General features: G+C 51.7%; 1 protein-coding gene across 1 annotated transcript; it reads right to left on the bottom strand.

The window, feature by feature from the left end:
- Positions 1 to 16,742: 16,742 nt before the first annotated feature.
- Positions 16,743 to 20,040, bottom strand: LOC119108579 (aromatic-L-amino-acid decarboxylase). The gene has a single exon (XM_037232169.1). It carries the CDS (start codon positions 19,626 to 19,628, stop codon positions 18,075 to 18,077), a length of 1,554 nt encoding a protein of 517 aa, XP_037088064.1. The 5' UTR covers positions 19,629 to 20,040; the 3' UTR covers positions 16,743 to 18,074.
- Positions 20,041 to 20,267: the final 227 nt, after the last annotated feature.

The raw sequence follows: 20,267 nt of genomic DNA, 5'->3' as shown, positions 1-20,267 counted from the left end.
TGACGATGAGTGTGTGGAACGAACTGGTGCGCTGAGGCTAAAATAGTGTTTAGAAATGTAGGGAAGTCGGAGTTGTGCCTGAAGGGTGTGGCTCATCTATATAATTTTGGAAACATGCCCAGTCCGCTCTGCGAACATTCCATCAGGGAAGAAATTTGAAGTATATTTGCCCTGATGGAACCTCTAAATTTGTGGGGATCGGGTAGTGGTCACTAAAAAGCGTGTTCGATTGAACATTGTGTGTAAAGAGTGGTGCTATGCGTGGTGTTGTTAAGGCTAGATCTATAACAGAGTATGTCACTGTGCCTCCGTGGTGATGTGCATGCGTAGGTGTCAGTTCGTTGATAAATATGAGGTCGTGAGTGTCCATGAGTGTGTGTAAAACCCTTTCCCTTGCTTATGTCGTGCTGCAACCCCATGCGCGAAGATGGGCGTTCAGGTCCCCAAGAAGGAGACAGGGCGAGGGAATTTGTGCGAGTGAGGCGGAGAGATCAGCCGAGGAGACAGGGCTAGTGGGGCTAATGTAAACAGAAAGAAGAGTAAGATCTAACTGCGCTATTTTTACCTTTATTGCAACTGAATTGAAATGAGCATTAAAATGGACTTGACGATGCAAAAGGTTACTTGAGACAAACAAGGCCGAACCGCCTCAGCGCGGGGTTTCGCTTACGTTATGTATGTAGAGGCAATAATCATTGATCTTAAAGCTATAATTAAAAGAATCCGAGTGGTTAAATAAGGGCTCTTGAACGGCGGCTATCAATTGTTTGTTTTTGATCATATATTCCTTGAATTCTGCTCAATGGGATACCAGAGACCTAGTATTCCATTGGAGCAAGAATTCACCGAGCTGGGGATTCTTTAGGGCAGGGAGGGGGACCATCCAGCGGAGCGGCAGTAAGGGAGCGATCGACGGACGCGACGGCGGGAGCGCGTAACGGGCCGGGCTCGGCGTTCGACTGAGGGACTGGCCCGGGGGGTTGGCGTCGGGAGCGCGGCGGCTGAGGCATCGAATGGGGCTTCTTGGGACGCCGGCACGGTTGGAGTGGACCAACAGCGACGTGTTGGGGTGGGGGAGAGGCTCTCTGAGTTTGCTGGGACGGGTTCCTGCTGAGGGAGGCTCGCGGTCGCCAGGTTCGCTGTAACTGGGTCGGCTGGCGCGGGCTCGATTGTACGCAGCACTGGACGCGGCTGATCTGCTGGGGAGGGGCGACGTGCTGAGGATGAGCGTTGCGCTGAGGCACAACGCTGGCTCGATACCTCGGGCTGCTGAACAGGACGCGGAGGAGGAAGGGGGCGCCGTCGCGGAGCTGGTGTTAAAGGGGGAGGATGAGGGCACGCCTCCCGCGGCGAGGGCCGCTCCTGAGGCTGGAGCACTCGGACCGGTGCGTAGCCCGCTGCCGCTGCCTGCGTCGTTTCTGATGAGCACGAAGCTCGGCCCCTCCGGAGGGGAAGTGGAGGAGGGTAGACAAGCCCCTCGCCGGGGCGGTCGCCGGAGGGGAGATGTTGATGGCATCTTGGGTCGTAACCTTAAACTTAACTTAAATCAACTTACGAACTAGTTGTTACAACGACTTAAAACTAAATAACATAATTCCGAGAGATATTAGGCTGTCGGCAGCACAAGTGCGGATCAGCTACCCGCTCCGTCGTCCTTACAGCAGCTGGCGGGTGGCAGCACTTCCTGGCGGCGGGAAGGGGCGGAGCCTAAATTATGGCGTGAGCACGCGACGCTGAAGAAGAAATACACTAATTACTGTTTTGAAATTAAGATAGGCGAGACTGAATACAGTGAGCGCTACCAGGGCAATGTGTGATGGAATCTTAACAAAAATACCACCGACGCATTGCCCCACAACGACAAAAAACTAAGGCAGAAACGGGGTAAGCTGAAGCACGACCGCCGGGGGACAATCGTGGTATCAGTGCGTATCAGTGTTCCCAATAAATTACGTCAGTAATGCGCTAGAACCGAACAAATACCAAGTTCTTCTTGTGTCGGTATTTTTTCTTCTGCCGTCGTGAGAAGAAATTATAAATGGTCTTGAGTAGTGAGGAAATGAAAAGGGTTTGACCGCACCCCTACGCAACCCATTAGTTTGAATAGTATGTTTTGGCGGCGTGCGGCTGGCGGTTCCCGGTTAGACTGAAGAAATTATCCGTCATTTCGGTGTTAGCACACATTTCTGGAATGCACAGTGAGTCGTGGAACAGTTTAACCTGATCAGAATGTGCGATGTTTGCATGTGTGATGATATAACATGGTGTTATATGCCATGCGGCGTTTGCGGTCTATTGCATTCCATGACTAGGCTTGTCCAATGCTGGCAAGCCGTTAGATAGCCTTAGACTTATCTGTGCCTTTTGTGCCTGGTGGCAGAGTTGAACAGCTCAACTTGCATAATTTGCTCTGTCTATAGGTATGATTATGTGAACATTTGCAATATTGATTTGTAACAGCTCCCAATCTTCTTATCACAGTGATGTGAGTACGGTCAGGTAAGTACAGTAAAACCCTATGATATTGGCCTTATGATGCTACAGTCAAGTGTTTTGTATTGCGGGGGGGGGGGGGCTTGTGCACATATGCATGATACAACATTCACAGACCGAGCATTTTGAATGCCACCAATTGTTGAAAACGAACCGCACAGGAGATGCCTCGTACAAGGCGTAGTCATGGCAACTATCGCAACTCACGGATATGATACGCCAGGTAACCGCGATACGCGACTGCGCTACGAACGCCGCATAACGCTTAACCCCTAGCTAGGTATATCCTACGGAAGAACACAAAATTATGATGAGGTTAAACTGTTCCGAGATTCAACCTCCCTTTCAGAATGGTGTTTGCATTGACCAATAAAAGTCTAGACAGCCTACTCCATTGACCTATACAAGTCTAGACAGCCTACTCCCATTGGCGCGGCGACCGGCCGGTTGTTCCCGTCTTGCGACACTAGCGTCACCACGCGGAGAGGGGCAAGAGTTAGGTTCGCAATGATAATCCTATGCGAATGGCCGACCTTCGAAGGCGTGTGATTAGGAAATGATGGGAGCGAGGGCTTTGAAAATTCTGGGGCTGTTTAAGACATCAATTTTACGCAATACGACACAGCAAAGTTTGCTCCGAGGGCATGGGTACCGGCTTGACAGACTGATCTAGGCATACTGATTTTGCGATTTGGCGTCGTAGCACAAGTGTGGGGGGGGGGGGGGGGGAGGTGAGGGAGGTAGGGTAAAATCTGGTCTCAGAAGAAAACAAGTGGTCCCTTTAAGAAAGAAAAGATACCATAACGATAACGCTGGAAACAGTTGTTCTGAACCCTCATCCGGATGTGGTCCTTTGCAACATTCCAGCGAGCAGAGGGGCCGGGCCAGTCGTATCACCCTCTCCTGGCTTGTGGCTTCGGCTTGAGATAGTCAGAAGCAAAGCCGAGCAAGATAATTGTCATGAATGTTAGCTAACTGTATCCAGCTTTAAATGTATTCGGCAGTTGGGTCCTCCCAGGTCGGATCGACGACCCAAAGTCGTTGGAAAGCGCGAATCTTTTCGCAGACGGCACTTCGACTGACGCCAATGTCATTATTTGCATCAGCTTGTTGGGAGACGGAGGACATTCTTGCGTCGTTGGTTATGGGCGAAGTAACTTCCACGGTGGGTTGCTGGAGTTCAGGCTATGGTTATCCCTTTGTATGCACTGCACGCATGTTGTTCACCTGCGTGAGAGAATAGGTCTGTCCCCATCCACACTCAGATAAGACCAGAGCTGATGTCTCGATTTGGTACGTTACAAGAATATAAGCCATGTCCAGCACCGTCGGCTCGGTACTCCGGCCGCCTGCAGAGGCACCAAGATATGCGCATAGTGTATCATGTAATTCAGAGCATGTACACCGTGCTATTGGCAACGTTAATGCACAGAACTTACACGTTGACACACCTTACAGCCCAAAACTACGCCTAGTATACTACGCAAACTACGTTTAGTATGTACACCGTACAAGCAATGCTAATGCACAGGACTTGCATGTCCACGCGACTCACAGCCCCAAAACTATGAAACTAGTAAATCTACTTGCGGTCACCAGCACAGGTATTTCTTGAGACAGAAAACTAATTTGGAAATATCACAATAACACATTATACCCACACGCAAGTCTACCTATCACTGATGTACTGGACTACTGGTGTGCAAAGAGCACCTGCTTGTGCAGGTTGTGCCTCACATGGGTACGGAGCATTCCACCCACTGTGGCATTTTGCCCATAGGCATGCAGGCGAACACGAAGATACCTGGCGACGATCTGTTTCACCATTACCACAGCATGGCACTCATCCGCTCGCGGCTCGAACATGCGGTCTTGCACACCAGGGAACAGCTCGTGGCTGCGTTCAGTCATTACCCGCGCCAGGACACTGCACTGGATACTCAGTGACAGTTTTGCTCGGGCCATCTTACCACACTTACGCAAAGCGGTCAAATGCCGCTCAGCTGCCGTAACGATCGCGTACGTCGGCGCCGACGGAATGAGCAGCCCGCCGCTGTCCGGCACTTTTACGAGACCTATCACTTCATGCGACGGAGGGTCGTCGTCGTTGCACAGAAGTGCACCAATGCACTCACCACACCCGACCGCGCTCGTTTCCACCAGCTTGCGGCACACATAGCCGGAAATGTAGCCAACACAGTTGTCAACGAACCCCGAGCCGGTGTCCTCTGGCGTGAGGAGATGCTGCACGACCGCCGATATGGGGTCACTCTCGCTGAGCGTCGGCCTCTGCCGTTTTGGACGACAGATCTGGAGCAGGCCGTCGTCATCGTCATCCCGTGACATGCAGCTCCCGGTGGTAGATGGCGATATGAAGTTGTGCAGTATGAGTCTGCGCATGGCATGTTGCAGTTGGGCCACGTTTGGGTTGTTGATGCCGCCCATACGTTGGATCCGGCCGAACAGCAGCTCTAGATGGTCTTGGAACATCTTGTATGGCAGTACATGGACGAACCCCTCCCGCAGCAGGGTCTCACTGACGTCCATGACGGTCTGCGTCGTGAGACAGAGGCCCAGGACCGAGGTGAAGCGTCGCGTCTACAGTACCGGTTGGCCTCATGCTGTCTGCAGCCCGAACAACACGGAACTGAATTTGGCCAGGAACTCACGTCGAAGCCTAGCATGAATGATAATCAGTCAGCACACTAAAAAAGGAATAACAGCGACATCTATACCCTTTACTGAGGCGATTGCTCGGCCACAAACCGCCCTCACAACATAATGTTCAAAATGAATTGCTGATATCCGGAGGTCGCCCAGTCGCTACATTTTGTTTGTGGGGGAGCGGGCAGTTCACGCGTTGTTGATCGGCGACCGGGGTGGGAATTGACCATACATACCTGAATGGTCAATTTCGCCCGGTGATTGGAGGGGGGGGGGGGGGGGGGTAGGATGGGCGTGGGGGAGCATATGACATAAGTGGCCAGCTGCAGGGAAAAAAGGCACACTTTTGCCCCACATTTCAGTTTGGGACATTCTGCTCCTATCGCTTGATCTGCCTATGGGGATAACGGGCGATCAAGCACGAGAGCACATCACGCCTTATGCCAACGCCATTTTCAAAGAGCATTTCACTAGCATGATTGTTGATGCTGTGTATATGATAGCTGGTATTTGGCAATCCTAAGATATTTCCTTGCTGGAAAGAAAACTCACACTTTGGATTTCTCAGGCTGTTCATAATGCTAATTAATTTAACTCACATCAAGTTGTTGGCAGTTACAGGAGTCTTGAAGCCCTTCCCGTAGGGGTTGCTGCTGTTGAGGTAGTCGAATGCCTGATCAACAAGCGGGATGAAGCGGGCTGTCGCCCCCGCTCCGATGAACTCATGGTGGCCCGACTCTGCTAGGTACAGCAGAGCTTTGCCCACCGAGCTGCTGAACAGCTGGGCAGCAAGCTTAACTTTCACTTTGTTCTTTTCGTACTGGACGTGCAGGCGAGAGAGTTGTTGGCCGCCCGGATACTCTCGCTGTGCTGCAGGTCGTACAGCGCCTGTAAAGGTATCCACAATCGTTATTTTACCTTGGCTGCGGAAAGCTGAAAACGGGCTGAACAGGTTCAGTCATTAGTGTAAGAGTATCGCCGTGCTCTCAGATTAAGTTAAGTTTCTGAAGTCTCTACCCATGCATCTAGACGCGAACTACACAGATGATGGGATAGATGTATGCAGAAAAACAGAGTGATACTTAAGTAAAATGTAGTTTGTTAGCATTATACTTGGTTTTGCTGGGACTAAATTGCTACTAAATTGTTTATGATCACTATTGCTACTAAATTTGGCATACTCTTACCTGAATGTACCTCCAGGATACCTCTTCACTATCCAGTTGTAGGCTCCTGTATTCGCCAAGAAGGTTTCGCAGCAGTTTCAGCACGTGCACCACATCCTGCAGAACATACATCTTCTGGTTGGTTGCAGGATGCAGGAAGTCGTTAGGAACAATGGGAAGCTGAAGTTGTTTTGACTGTAGGTTCTGAACACCCAAGTGGCCGAACATGGACAGGTTGGCTTGGAGCCCATCGGCCACGAACGCTCGCACCTGCAGTCCTGCGTCGCTCAAAGTACATAAGACAGTCTTGGCCAGTTCTGCCTGAGTCTCACTTGAAACGTGGTCTGTGAGAAAGTAGGCGACAGGATGGCGCCACACACCTTTGAGACCAACGGCCATGAACACTAGGGCATTTGTTGCCAGTCTAGTGTCCTCCACGTCCCCTGCACCCAGATCAACATGACCAACGAGTTTGTCTTTGGGCTGCGAGTACACCTTCGCCTTCCGGATCGCCATCTCATCAACCACCAAGCAGCAGTTGGGGGTCGATTTTCTTGGCTGTCACTTCACAGCACAGCGTCTGTAGCACCTCGTTGAGGACGCCCACCTCGCAGCTGACGCTTCTCGTCCACTCTTGTAGCGATGTTGCACCCGGCAGAGAGAAGTTCCTTGAGAGGAACCTATACACCCTCGAGGAGTAGTAGAAAGGTGAGGCAGAGCTTCTTGATTTCTTCAGAATACCTCCGGCCACTTGACTTTTCCTGCCGCCACCGACAACTTCGTTGGTGAAAAGCGCTGACACGATTGGGTTTTCATATCGAGATCGGATCACCTCGAGAAGCTCGGCATCAACGATCCGGCTTTCTTTGAGGGCATCCAGAGTGCGTTTGAGGCACTTGAGCCGCCTGTCGCGCCTCTGCAGCTTCTGTCGCAGCTTCTTCTGCTCGTAGCGAAATTTTCGAATCTTTGCAGCAGTCTTTTTCAACGGACTGGAAATTCCAACTCACCGGATATCATCAGTGCAAGAATGAACACTTGCGAGATATTAAGTGACAAAATTGTCAAAATGGAGACAAATTGCAACGGAGCATACCAGCCAGACGACACTTAGAGCTTAGTATTCGTCCGTACTTTCCAGCACTCGCCGCGTAAGCTTGTGTAGAGCATATATCGGAACATTAATGTTTTACTGTATGAGCTGTTTTTTGTTGTTCTTTTGTCAAATACAAGCGAGCCCGGGAAGGAGCTCCAAACAGGAGAGCGCTAATGCTAATACGGTGCGTTGTGACGTTTTGTCACCCGTCGGTACCGTGGAATTCGTTGAGCTCGGGGTCTAGCGCGCTGCTGGATAGGCCATCGAGCGGTCCCATCCCTTGACATTCTACAACGCAGCTGAGTCCCCAGCTGTCCGGAAAAACCACAGGTCGAGGAGTCTACTCTGGCGCTGTGATCGAAGCGGACAGAGGCCCCGGCACAGGCACGGGGACGGGGGGGGGGGGGGGGGACTGAATCGCATTCAGGAGACCTGTCCTGCGTAGAAGACACAGGCTTGAGACCTGTACTGGGTCAGCTGCTCATGCAATGCGCTGCTCCGCTTGCGAACATGCTTGAAAATTTGAAATAACACGAATCGTTTTTATTTGGCTCCTCCATCCACCGTTCGTTCCAATAGCTCAACTGGTTGGAGTGCATGCGGCCCGGTTCACCCACCCGTGGCGGGGTGGATTCCAGTCGCTTTATGCGCTTGTTATTTGCCCCTGACTGAGATGACCTGCGGCCTGAGACCCCTGACTGAGATGACCTGCGGCCTGTGGCGCCGACCTGCGGCCTGTGGCTAAAGGTCGGATGACATCTGAGGGCGGGACGGATCGTGCCGAGCATGGCGGTACGTTAAGGCTTTGCGGCAAAATCTGGTCACTAACCCCATTACGTGCTATTTACCATGCTAAAACGGACTGGAGCAGAGAGTCCCTTGTAGGAAAAAGGCGTCAACTTTCCAAGTTACACTTTGTCTTGTGTTCGACGTTTGCAGATACCAGAGGTGTGTGAAAGCCAATTTACCTTCGACGGGATATCAAGCATAACTGACGCCCCAAACGTGGAATATAACGTGGCCCAATTCACTTTACATTTAACGCCATTCCTACATTTCACGCATACAGTTTCCGCAATACATATTCGCAGATTTTCCACACGGGATCACACTATCATTACCACACACACACACACACACACACACACACACACACGCACACGCACACGCACACGCACACGCACACGCACACGCACACGCACACGCACACGCACACACGCACACGCACACGCACACGCGCGCGCACACACACACACACACACACACACACACACACACACACACACACACACACGTATATACATATATATATATATATATATATATATATATATATATATATATATATATATACACGTGTGTGTGTATCTATGTATGCGTGCATCTGAACACGCTTGGAGATCGGGAGCTCCCAGTCATTGCCTCATCCCAGAATACAGATCAGCCGAAATTGCGTCAAAAGTGAGCCCTATGCATGCATACGTATGATGTGATTCGTATCATATATGCATTACATGATTTCCGCTTCCTGCATACAACTGTCAGGATTTTGCCAGCTGGCCACGAAAATTTGATTGCGCGAGCATTTACGCCAGTAAGCAATGCATCGACGCACTTTGATTTATCTTGAATCGCGAGTGTTTAACCATCGAACCCATACGTCGCCACATGCTTTGACGTCTGGCTTGGCCGGCGCTGACGCCAGCAGCCTCGCGCTATCGCGACCACACCTAACTTCATCGATCGCATGTGAAGGCCTTTTCACTGGCGGGGCGCCGGGCCGGACGTCCGGTTGTGCCCACCCACGCGTTACGGGAAGCGCCGGGGTGGGGTGCACGCTGGGTCCACAGAGGGCGGCGGCTTTTGTCACCTCACGTCGGCTCGCGCTGTGTGCGCCGGAACTCAGTGGTCCTCAAACAGTCGAGCCGGCCTTCCGGCTCAGCCGCGGCATACCACGCACCGGTTTGGATTCCGCCGGCACTCAAAATAATCAAGAGCTGACAGGCCGGTAAGCAAATTGTGCTGCAGCGGTACAAACAAGACAGGCGGCCTTTGAGGGTGAGACGTCTGTGGTCTCTGTCACTGAATTCGTCTTCTCGCAACGCGCTGTGTCATAGCTCTCTGCACGTACTTGCGTCGGTTGCATGCGCTGCGTCGTTTCTGCTTCTCTTTTCACCAAGAAGCCTTAACGTAATTTGCTCCTGGTTCTTATAACGGACGACGCCGTAGGGGGATCGAGCGTTACTGTCAACTAACCAGCAAAATGGAAGTCTTAACGGCCCGGTCTGCCCCGGGACGTTTTCAACAGGCTGGCATCTTTGTAGGCAGCGATCGCATAACCACGCAATTTCGGCAACAAGCAGTACGATTCATTCCAAGTTGTGCGATAATATCTTCAAAACCCTTCGGTGCCGTCTGTTTGATGGGGCTTCTGCAACTGTCATCGCACTGCTTCCGGTTTCAGAATTCTGTCATCGCACTTCTGCAACGTTGCAACAACATCACTATTGTTCCTGCTCTATTAATTAACATTGGAAGCATACAATTTTCGAATCGCGAAAAAGCACGGGTTGACACCGGGTCTAGGTTCCGGCGAGTAGGTGTACCAACGAGATGAAACCCGTAATTTCTGACGCATGAGGCAATGCACGATCGCGTAGACAAATGTGTGAGTTGATGCGTGAAGGTTGTCACGCCCTCTTGCGCGCAAATCGAAGGACCACTCATTTTCAGGCGTTTTGGAAGACTGATGTCAAATCTCCACAGCAAGAGCAGATAAAGGCGTGCGGCTTCAGTCGCTAAATGATCTCAAACGTGCGACTCCATAGTTTCATCAGGAATCGTCCGTAAAGAAGTCATCATCATGTTTTCCTAAACCGATTGCTCATGCAAGGCGCTGCGGCCTAAATCGAGACAGGGTAGACGGTGAAAACTACACAGCATCCGCAGCATATTTACATTTTCACAATGTAAATGATGGCGATTCATCTATGTCCGCGATAAAGCTGCCTAGCTGACTGAGCTGAGAGACAGACATTCTCGAAGCTAATTATTTGCGAATCGGTGCACCAAGCTGTATCAGTTGACATTCATATGCTAAGTTTTTATGAAGGGCGAACCTTCCAACGTATCAATGAAAGCTGCTGGCATCGAATGCAGAAGGAGCCCGGAATCATCAGGTTGGCTTTGTCGTTATCAGCATAACAGTTGACAACGTTCGCATATGTCACCGTTTCGCCCCTCCAACATCGTACAAAGCGTCTCGCTGGATAATCTTAACGTCTCTGATGGCCAGTCAGACAGAACCATCACCGTTTGACTAGCCTGTCTCAGACCGTTCGGAGTATCTCGCCCGCTTGACTGTAGACTCCCGCACCCACGGCACCGCCCGGTCCTAGCCGTGCTCACGCTTTCAGACGTCATCTGTTTATTTGGTCCGCTTGCAGGCACCTTCATAAAGCCCACCGCTACCCCTGTATTTATGATATGTGCAGGCACTTCCACAAAGCGTGTGGCTATTCTTGCCCGCCATCGCCGAGTGAACGAAACCGTCCGCGTAACAGACACAACGCTGTCGTCGGAGTCGGGTCTAGTCTCGCAAGGTGCTTGGAGTCGGGCACGGTTACAGGTCATCAAGCCGCAAACGATGTTTGTCCGCGAGCAAGTCCTTGGTCCATTCAGAGTTGCCTGCCGGTTTCGGAAATGTCAGTAGTTTCTCCCGATGAACTATATAAAGCTCTGATGACTGATATCTAATAGACAAGCAGTCGTACCTACTGTTTGCATATTTTCTCACTTCGAAGAAATAGACTATGGCTACGGGACTAAGTGAGCTATTTGAAATCGTTTTGCTTCCAACAGCATTATGAGAGGATATGTCGCAAATAAGCAATCTCTGGGAGATCAGGGATAATGGTTGGATAAGGATACCAAGCAATCGCTGAGATGTGTCACAAAAAGACCCAGTATGTCTTCCTTTTTTACCTTTAGTACGTCTTGGGTTTAATACACCAGTGTTTTTCTTATCTTTGTCCACATGTGACCATGTAGTGGACTGGTCGACGTGGTACTTTTGTAATGCATCTGATTGCTTGCCAGCTATCTTCACTGAACCAAAGCATCCCGCCAAGTTGAACAACGGCCATTTTTTTTTCGCATCATAAAACACAATGACGAAAACCAGCTTGAGGTCTCTTCTTCCTACATCAAAGAAATTACTAACGGCTCCAGAGAGTTTAGGCTGTTTTTTTTAAATTATTAGCTGACAGCCCCATACGAGCCCAGACACTCACCTTGGCGCAAACACAGTCTGCCCACTGAACTCGTGAGCGAGCAGATGGCTGACCTTGTGGTTAACAGTGTAACCACCTCTTCCAAATAAGAAGGAATTAAGGACAGGAGTCCGGCGTAACACTCTGCAATGAATAGGAGGCAGGCACGCAAAGCAGGGACCAGGCGCAGACCAGGACCAGGCGCAGATAGAGACGCCTCGCGATTGTGAGCTCACGCCACGGGAAAATCGCTCCCGTGCAGTATGAGATCCGACTGAATACGTGTAACATCATGAAAACGTTTTTCTTAAAATTCCGTCTGAATATGAGAGCTGAGCGATGTCATGAAAACCATTCTTTTTCGTCGGCCATTCCAGCATTTCAACATGTCAACATGAGCCTCTCGATGGATATGTGTGAGGGGATCCTGACAGACGATCTGACTCATTCAAGTGTCCGTGGCGGGGTGGGTTCGGGTCGTTTTAGACGCTCGCTATTTGCTCTTGACTGGGATGATCTGCGTTCGGTGGATGCGGCCGTGCTAAAGGTCTGGCGGCGTCAGAGGGCAGGACGAATCGTGCCTAGCACTGCGCGCGTTAAACTTTGGCCACCAAATTCTGCTGCTGACCTGAAACAAGCGATGGATGGTGGGGCCGGAGCTCGCGCAACAAGCATTGTTTAGCGTGGGCTCTAAGCCCAGAAATCCGTCCATTCAAAAACTTTGTACTGAATCTTAAAAAGCATGCAGCGTTAAACTACTGTCACTTCTATTTCCCCGGCACGGCACCTCACATGGCGGACGTACGTGAACCCCGCAAGCTCGTGTCAGGCGTCTCACATGGTGGACGTACGTGAACCCCGCAAGCTCGTGTCAGGCGTCTCACATGGTGGACGTACGTGAACCCCGCAAGCTCGTGTCAGGCGTCTCACATGGTGGACGTACGTGAACCCCGCAAGCTCGTGTCAGGCGTCCTCACATGGTGGACGTACGTGAACCCCGCAAGCTCGTGCCAGGAGATGCATCACCGTTGTTGTTATGGGTTTCGACATGCTTTTTTTAGTCTTTATAGATAGCTAACGTTTTCTGTACGCTTGTTGGCGGTCGCACTACGAAGGCTCAGCCTGAGTACGAGTCTCACGTTTTGCGGGAGGGTGGGGAGGGGGAAGGGGGGGGGGGGGTTAATTCCAAGCCGACAGGCTTTCACTTTGACATTAATTCGAATCTCAGAGCCTGTGTCATTTATTGTGCACTTTGTGAGTCTGATTTTCAGAGGGTTTAACTGTAAAGAATGAGGCGCAGTGTATTCAAGTTGAGTGGCTGAGGACCCCGAACGGTGCCTGGTCTCCGTGTCCAGTTGGAGTTGAACCTAGGTCTGTTGCAGCCCGCCGCCATGCTCGCTGACGGGAGTGGCTTAGTTTCCAGGCACACGAGTTCGCCGAATAAATCATCAGCGATTTATGAGATAGGTGTTTGGTTAGCATGACCACGATTACGGCTATGTAAGCATGCACATTGCCCCATGGTACTCATGGCTTCCATGGTACTCATTGAGTGTCTTAAACGTGTCCGCGCGTTCTGATAGTGACATGTTGGTCTACTCTTGTAAATTACCAAGCCCACATTATTAGTAGAACTGGAACCCTGTCACTACTGTTTGCGTCATTTTAAATTTGACTGATAAGGCAGTAATAATAGCCTTATTCCTCCGAGAAAAACAGGAGAATGGAGATAAAGTTGGGTTGATATTTCGGCAACATGCCTTTATCGAAACAATAGCAGAAGCGACTTCAAATTTGCCTAGCGATGACCCTGCTCGATTTTTCAGTTTTTTTTAACAGCAAGCCACAGTTTTTACAGGACGCCAAAATTCATGGAATTAAACAAAGAGCGATTGCCAGCCATTACCAGAATACAGCGCCTGTCTAAAAATTAGAATACGCGAACATACGTGCACCTGCAAACGAATTTAAGCAAACAAGCATCATGCATCACGCGTCATTTAAACATGCAAGCAGGTTGAAGTAACAGGCATCACACATTGCGCATCAATTATACATGCAAGCGATTTCAATAGAACAGGCATCGCACATCACGCCATCAGGCTTATACATATAAACGATTTTAAGCTAGCACATAACACATAAAGGCACATATCACGTTCACATAATCGGCCACGATGAGCTCTGTATGTTAATATTTGGTCCTCGATTTTTAATAACAATAGATCCATTTATTTTCCTGTCTGGGAGATCCTGTGCTCGGTAGATGACTGAGCTCTGAAAGGGGCATAGGGTCCATACCTCCCTCGGTTTCAGTCCGGGCGTAGAAAGGCTACCGAAAGAGGTCTCCCGTGTTTTGTTTTCAACGTCTCGCAGGTGTTCATTATATGTCAAACGAATACGGCGCATGAACTTCCTGACATACACTATGTTCTCCCACGTGTTTCACACACAACACTTGATTTCGTAAACCCTGCTTTTTGCGTGCAAACCCCTTGAAACGCAGAACTGCATAAATTACATCTGTTACCACTAAAAAGCACAGCTAGCGGAAAACTTTCGGACAAAACCATCAAAGATTTATCTGCTAGACACAGCAGAGCGTTTGTATTCTACGGGCTGCTTAAAGATCACAAACCTGCAGTGCCCCTTAAACCTGCCATATCTACGTGCGGTGCTCTTACAGAAAAGAACTTCGTGTCTTTTAGAGAAGATACTCAGCCAACTCTTGACGTTTGTTTCTACTCATATATGGAACACCAGAGACATTTCTTGAAAAAGGTTTCTAATCATTCGCAGGCAGAAGGATTACCCGACTTTCTTCAGTGTAAATGTTGTCGAATTATATAGCAATATATCAGTCAATGAGGCTGTCGCTGCCGTGAAAGCTATGGTAGACAAGCACTTCCACGTAACTGCCGCTTTCAGTCCACCAAAAGAGGGTATCTGCGGTCTTTTAGAACAGTATCTCCAGAATAATGTTTTCTCGTTCGGAGATGACCTCTACCGACAAAAATTGGGAATAGCAATGGAGAACGCATGCCCTCCTCCTCTGGCGATGATATCCTTACACCAATTTGAAACAAAGGCCCCGGCCGCCAGCCTATTAAAACCAACTGTCTTAGCTAGATACATCAACGATTATGTTGGGGTATGGACGCACGGACAGCGTGCCCTTGAAGGGCTTTTAGAGGTCACGAATAGTCAGCATCCAAATCTAGCTTTTGCGATGGAGCATACAGGGGACGGAAAAGGTGTTCCATATTCAGATATGTTAGTGACGGTGGAAAGGAGGAACAATCGCACAACGCTTGAAACGGGCTCCTTATCAAGCCCACCAACACTGGCATGATTCTGCACCGCGAATCTGCGCATCCAACTTCCACTTAGCACAACATAATTCGTAACATGTTCCATAAGGCTCTAAACAACTCATGCAATAGTAAAAAGGCAAGTAAGGGTATAAACAAATTATGGGCTTTGCTGTTGGGAAATGGATATTATCCTCGACTTTTAGGTAGAATGTTAGAGGACGTGAAAAAGTCTAGAGCGCGCGGGGGGACGGGTGGTAGTAGGCGGGAACACGTCGTGCCGGAAGACGGATTCTTAACGCTACCTTACATGGATGAGCATTTGCTCTGAAAAGTCAAACATATTGTTAAAAAACCAAAACTCCCCGTACGCGTAGCTTGTAAGAACGACAATAAGCTAAAACAGTCTGTTGTAAAATATTTCATCTCTAAGCTTAAGTGCCCGGGTGATAATAGATGTCATTTATGCAGTTTTGCTTTTCAAGGGGTTTGCACGCAAAAACGGGGTTTACGAAATCAAGTGTAGACTGTGTAAAAAACACTGGAGGGGCATAGTCTATGTCAGGAAGTCTAAGCGCCCTATTCCTTTGACATATAATGAACGCCTGCGGGACGCTAAAAAAAAACAGGGATACCTCTTTGGGTGAAGATTTTTTGGCAAAATACGCTCGGACTGAAATCGAAGGCGGTATGGGCCCTATGCCCCTTTCTGAGCTCAAAGCACAGGATACAGAGCACAGGACCTCCCAGACAGGAAAATAAGTGAATCCATTCTTATAAAAAAGTCGGCGACCAAATCTTAACATACAAGCCTCATCATGGCCGATTATACGAGCGTGATATGCGTCTTTATGTGTGATGTGTGCAACTTAGAATCGTTTATATGTGTACGTGATGCCTGACGCGTGATGTGCAATGCCTGTTCAACTGAAATCGCTTGCATGCGTAATTGATGCGCGATGAGCGTGATACTTATCTGCTTGAATTCGTTTACATGTACACATATGGTCGCATATTTTAATTATTAGGTAGGTACAGCATTGTGGTAATGACTGGCAATTACCCTTTGATTAATCCCCTGAATGTTGGTGTCCTGTAAAAACTGTGGCTTGTTGTAAAAAAACAACTGAAGAATCGGGTAGGATCATCGGCAGAAATTTTGAATTCACTTCTGCTATTGTTTTGATAAAGGCATGTTGCCGAAATATCGACCGAACTGTAACTCCAATCTCCTGGTTTTTCTCCAACGAATAAGGCTATTACTATTATCTTATCTATGTGAATAAAGTTTCTCTCTAATGCACTGAACAACTTACGTAAATTTGACAGACTGTATCTTTTCTATCCCACACAATGGCCATGTCAGAGACTGGGAGCACCTAAAATGCTGTGGACATCTTTTATTTTTTAAATTCGCACCAGTGATTTAAGGCTACGAACCTCAAACTTTAAGTCCGCATCGCCCCAGGATAGCTGGAGCTCAAACATACCTGATTTTCTTGCCGTGTTGTTTGACCTGCTCACAGGTACGAAGCACCATATAAGACGCAAACTTTCTCTATCCATGTTTGTTTTCAAACTAGTCATTGCGTGTGTCGCGCCCTTCCCTTTCGCTCTCCTGAAAACGAATATGAGAAGTCTCGCTGCATTTGCTAAAAACTTTTGCTTTCTAACTCACGACTTTCTATACAGCTTATACAAAGGCTTTTTCCATTATCTGTTTAAACACAAACATGTTTCTCCCCGTTTATTGCATTTTGGTAATACTTGTTTTGTCTCACAACGACGAAAGCCACCGACTCATGACATTCTTCTTACTTATATCGTCAATCTTATTTCTCACCAGCCAATGGACCTATTTGAACGCAATAAGACAATCGAACGGCCAAAATCACTTGAGCCCAAGCTAAAACGTCAACGGAGATGCATATTGAGGGCTCGAAGTGTAAAATTCACACAAATCTGCGAGGCATGACACACCACAGTACAATGTCGTAGATGCAAATATCTTGTTCTTAAAAACGCGGGGCGAATGCATCTTAAACGAACCAGACTTCGGTCCATCACGAGTGATCGTTTCACTTCGCTTGGCAACAATGGAGCATTAGGCCGGTTGGCTGGAACGATCATTCGGTGATCATTCGGCGAGGGCCAAGCCCCGTCAAATGTTGTGCGGACTTTTTGGGAAATGAACACAACCGCATCGCCACGCCAGATTCAAACGTTGGTAAAGAACCTTGGTGCGGTTCAGATATTTGTTGCAGGTTATGATTGGGCTCTTGCACGGTGCAAACTTTTCCAGCCTAATCCCTATTGCCTATCGCACGGCGCGAACCTTTCTAACTCGGTGTGGTGAGGTCTGTCAACGTGCACATGTTTTCCCTTGGGATGATGGCCGCAGTTCGCGCCGGTCGTCGTCCAGCTCCACCACGACGATACACACATTTCCTGCCAGTCATCTGACATTGCCGCGGCGCCAGCATTCCATTCAAGACGCCGTCCATCACTGTCACGGCTCAGACGTTGCCCCCAGTCACCATTTGGCCATAGTGGGGTGCGAACATTTCCCTCAGTCAAATATTGGCCAATCGGAGGCGCCAGTGTTTGGTGTCGTGGACGTTCGATAGCCGCGCCGTGCGAGCGACTCCCGCCGGCGCCCGGCGGCCGGCCGGATATTCAATCGGCTGGCTACGGCGCCTGCCTCGCGTCGGATGTGACTTGTTGAGGCTGCGCGCGTCACGCCGCGCCGCACTGCCGTCCGATGACGTCCGATGGGCGGCGCGTGCCCGGTGCGGGCCTTGGCCGAGGACGGCGACGTCAGCCGACTGATGAGCTCAAGTGACGGAGAGCGATGTGAAGACGGCGGGCGATGGAAGCCGGCCAGTGGAGACGACCATCGAGAAACGCAGGCAAGGACGGCGGGGGGAGGGAGGGGGAGCACCGGCGAGTGGCACGGGGAGACGATGGGAGAGTGACGGGAAGGGGCCCGGGGGGAAAGGATGGCGCACAGAACCACAGGACTGGCAGCACTGGGCAGCTAAGGCGCTGCGTTAGCCGTACGCACGGCCGACGCTGGCTACACCGAGTGCCAACTGTGGAAGAGGCGCAGTCCAATGCTGGCGGCGCGCACACTGCCCCACAGCATCTTGGCGCGGCTGAGTACCTCCGTCGAGCTAAGCAGCTCGTCAGTGTGCCGCTGCACCTCTCTCCACGCCAGCTGCACGTCACGCGATTCGGTGTAGCGCGAGCAGACCACGAAGCGGATGACGTACGTCTCGTTGGGCAGCATAGACGGCACCATGTGGATGCGACGGGCGCCGTTGATTCGCGAGAGCAAATGGTCGTTTATCATGTTGCCGTACCGCTTCAGCCGGAAGCACACGAGGCCTAGTGTGACGGGGGCGGCGATCTCGAAGCGTGGGTCGGCACGCACCAGACCCTCGAACTCCTTGGCGAGCGCCACCTGGCGACGGACGTGTGCGCGCAGCCCTTCAGCGCCGTACAGCCGCATGACAAACCAGAGCTTGAGAGCGCGGAACCGCCGACTCAGCTGAATGGCCCAGTGGCGGTAGGACGGCATGTCGGAGGCGGGCGTCTTCAGGAACAAGGGGTTTACCTCGAAGACGTCGGTGAGGTCGCGCGAGCGGCGCACCCACAGTGCCGAGCAGTCGAGGTTGGTCAGCATGAACTTGTGCGGGTTAAAGTTGAAGGAGGAGGCGTACTCGAGTCCGTTCAGCAGCGGCCGGAACTCGGGACAGATGCAGGCGGCGCCGGCGTACGCCGCGTCAATGTGCAGCCATAGGCCATACCGTTCGCACACCGGTCCCAGCTCCGGCAGGTTGTCGAACGCGCACGATGCCGTGGTGCCGATCGCGGCCAGCACGAAGAAGGGGATGTTACCGGCCTGAATCTCCTCCTCGACGGCGCGACGCAGCGTCGGGCCTCGCAGCGACGCGGCGTCGTCCGAGGGCAGCGTGCGGATGCGCAGGCCCGAGAGCAGGCTGGCGCGCGCCACCGACGAGTGTGCCTGGTCCGAGGCGAAGGCGACGAGACGCGGCAGGAGCGCAGCGCGGTCCGGCGTCACCGCCACGCCGTCGTGGTCCTCACAGGCCACGCCGTCGGCGCGCAGTACCTGATTCACCTTGCAGGAGCGCGCCGCCAGGAGCGTGATGAGCGTGCTCTCGCACGCCGAACCCTGGATGACGCCGCCGCCGCCGCGGCCGGCGCTGAACAGAAACTCCTCGGGCAGCCGCAGCAGCTGGCCCAGCCAGTCCATCATGATCACCTCGAGCTCGGTGCAGGCGGGCGCTGACGCCCACGAGATGCCGACGCAGCCGATGGCGTCCGACAGGATGTCGGCCAGCAGCGCCGGGTACGAATTGCCGACGGGGTAGTAGGCGTGGAACTGCGGCGAGTGCCAGTGCGACATGCCCGGCATGATGACGCGCTCGATGTCGGCCATCACGTCCGGCCAGGACTCGGCCTGCTCGGGCGCCGCTGCCGGCACCAGGCGTCGCATGTAGCCGGGCCGTACGTCCGGCGTCACCGGCCGCGAGCGCACCGTCTCCTGGTAGTCAGCCACGTAGTCAATCAGCTGATGAGCCGCCCGACGGAACTCCTCCGGGCCCATGGCGGCGGCGAGGGTCTGGCCGGCGCGGCGCGTCCACCGGCTATGGGCTGTCGGCACCAAGCCGTGCGCTCGTGCGTGGTGAGGTTACGTAACCCGACAAAGACAGACCCGACTCACTCACCACGTTCCGCGCCCGTCGGTGCAGCCGAATCTGGCGGGCACACGCTATCGCCCTCACTGCTCCGTTAGCTGCACACCTTTCTCGGAGCGCTGACGTCAGCGCGTGCAGTCACTGCCACCGCTGAACTTCTCCCGGCGCCAGAGCGCGACATCGCTCCCGGGAAGCGTCTGCTCGCAGCGCTGTGGCCTTGCGGACCGAGCGATAAACAATGGCGGTGCGGGCTTGCCGCGGCGCGACACCGAACCAGGCGACGCGTCACCGCCGCGTGGTTCCGCCCCCGTCAGCCGCGTCGAGCAGCGCGGCGCCGTGCTGCTGTGGCCGCCGCCTGTGGACTGTCCCGCGCCGCCGCCTGCCGTCGCTCCTGACCCGCCTGCTGAGAGGCGCTTTTAAGCCGGCGGCTTCCGGCGGCTCTCGGCACGAGACTGGCGCCGGCTCAAGGGCCGGGCTGTCCGGGCACGAGTCGTGGAAGGCAGAGACGGGGCAGGACCGGACCTGCAGCGGGCTGGGTCCGTCAAGGA

Source organism: Pollicipes pollicipes, unplaced genomic scaffold (assembly GCF_011947565.3).
Source record: "Pollicipes pollicipes isolate AB1234 unplaced genomic scaffold, Ppol_2.1 Scaffold_6686;HRSCAF=7923_pilon_pilon_pilon, whole genome shotgun sequence".
In the NCBI taxonomy this organism is placed as follows: domain Eukaryota; kingdom Metazoa; phylum Arthropoda; class Thecostraca; order Pollicipedomorpha; family Pollicipedidae; genus Pollicipes; species Pollicipes pollicipes.
This window is presented reverse-complemented; position numbering and strand designations above follow the sequence as displayed.

Excerpts from the sequence above, each read along its gene's own strand:
- LOC119108579 (XM_037232169.1), bottom strand. The coding sequence starts at position 19,628 with ATGGGCCCGGAGGAGTTCCGTCGGGCGGCTCATCAGCTGATTGACTAC.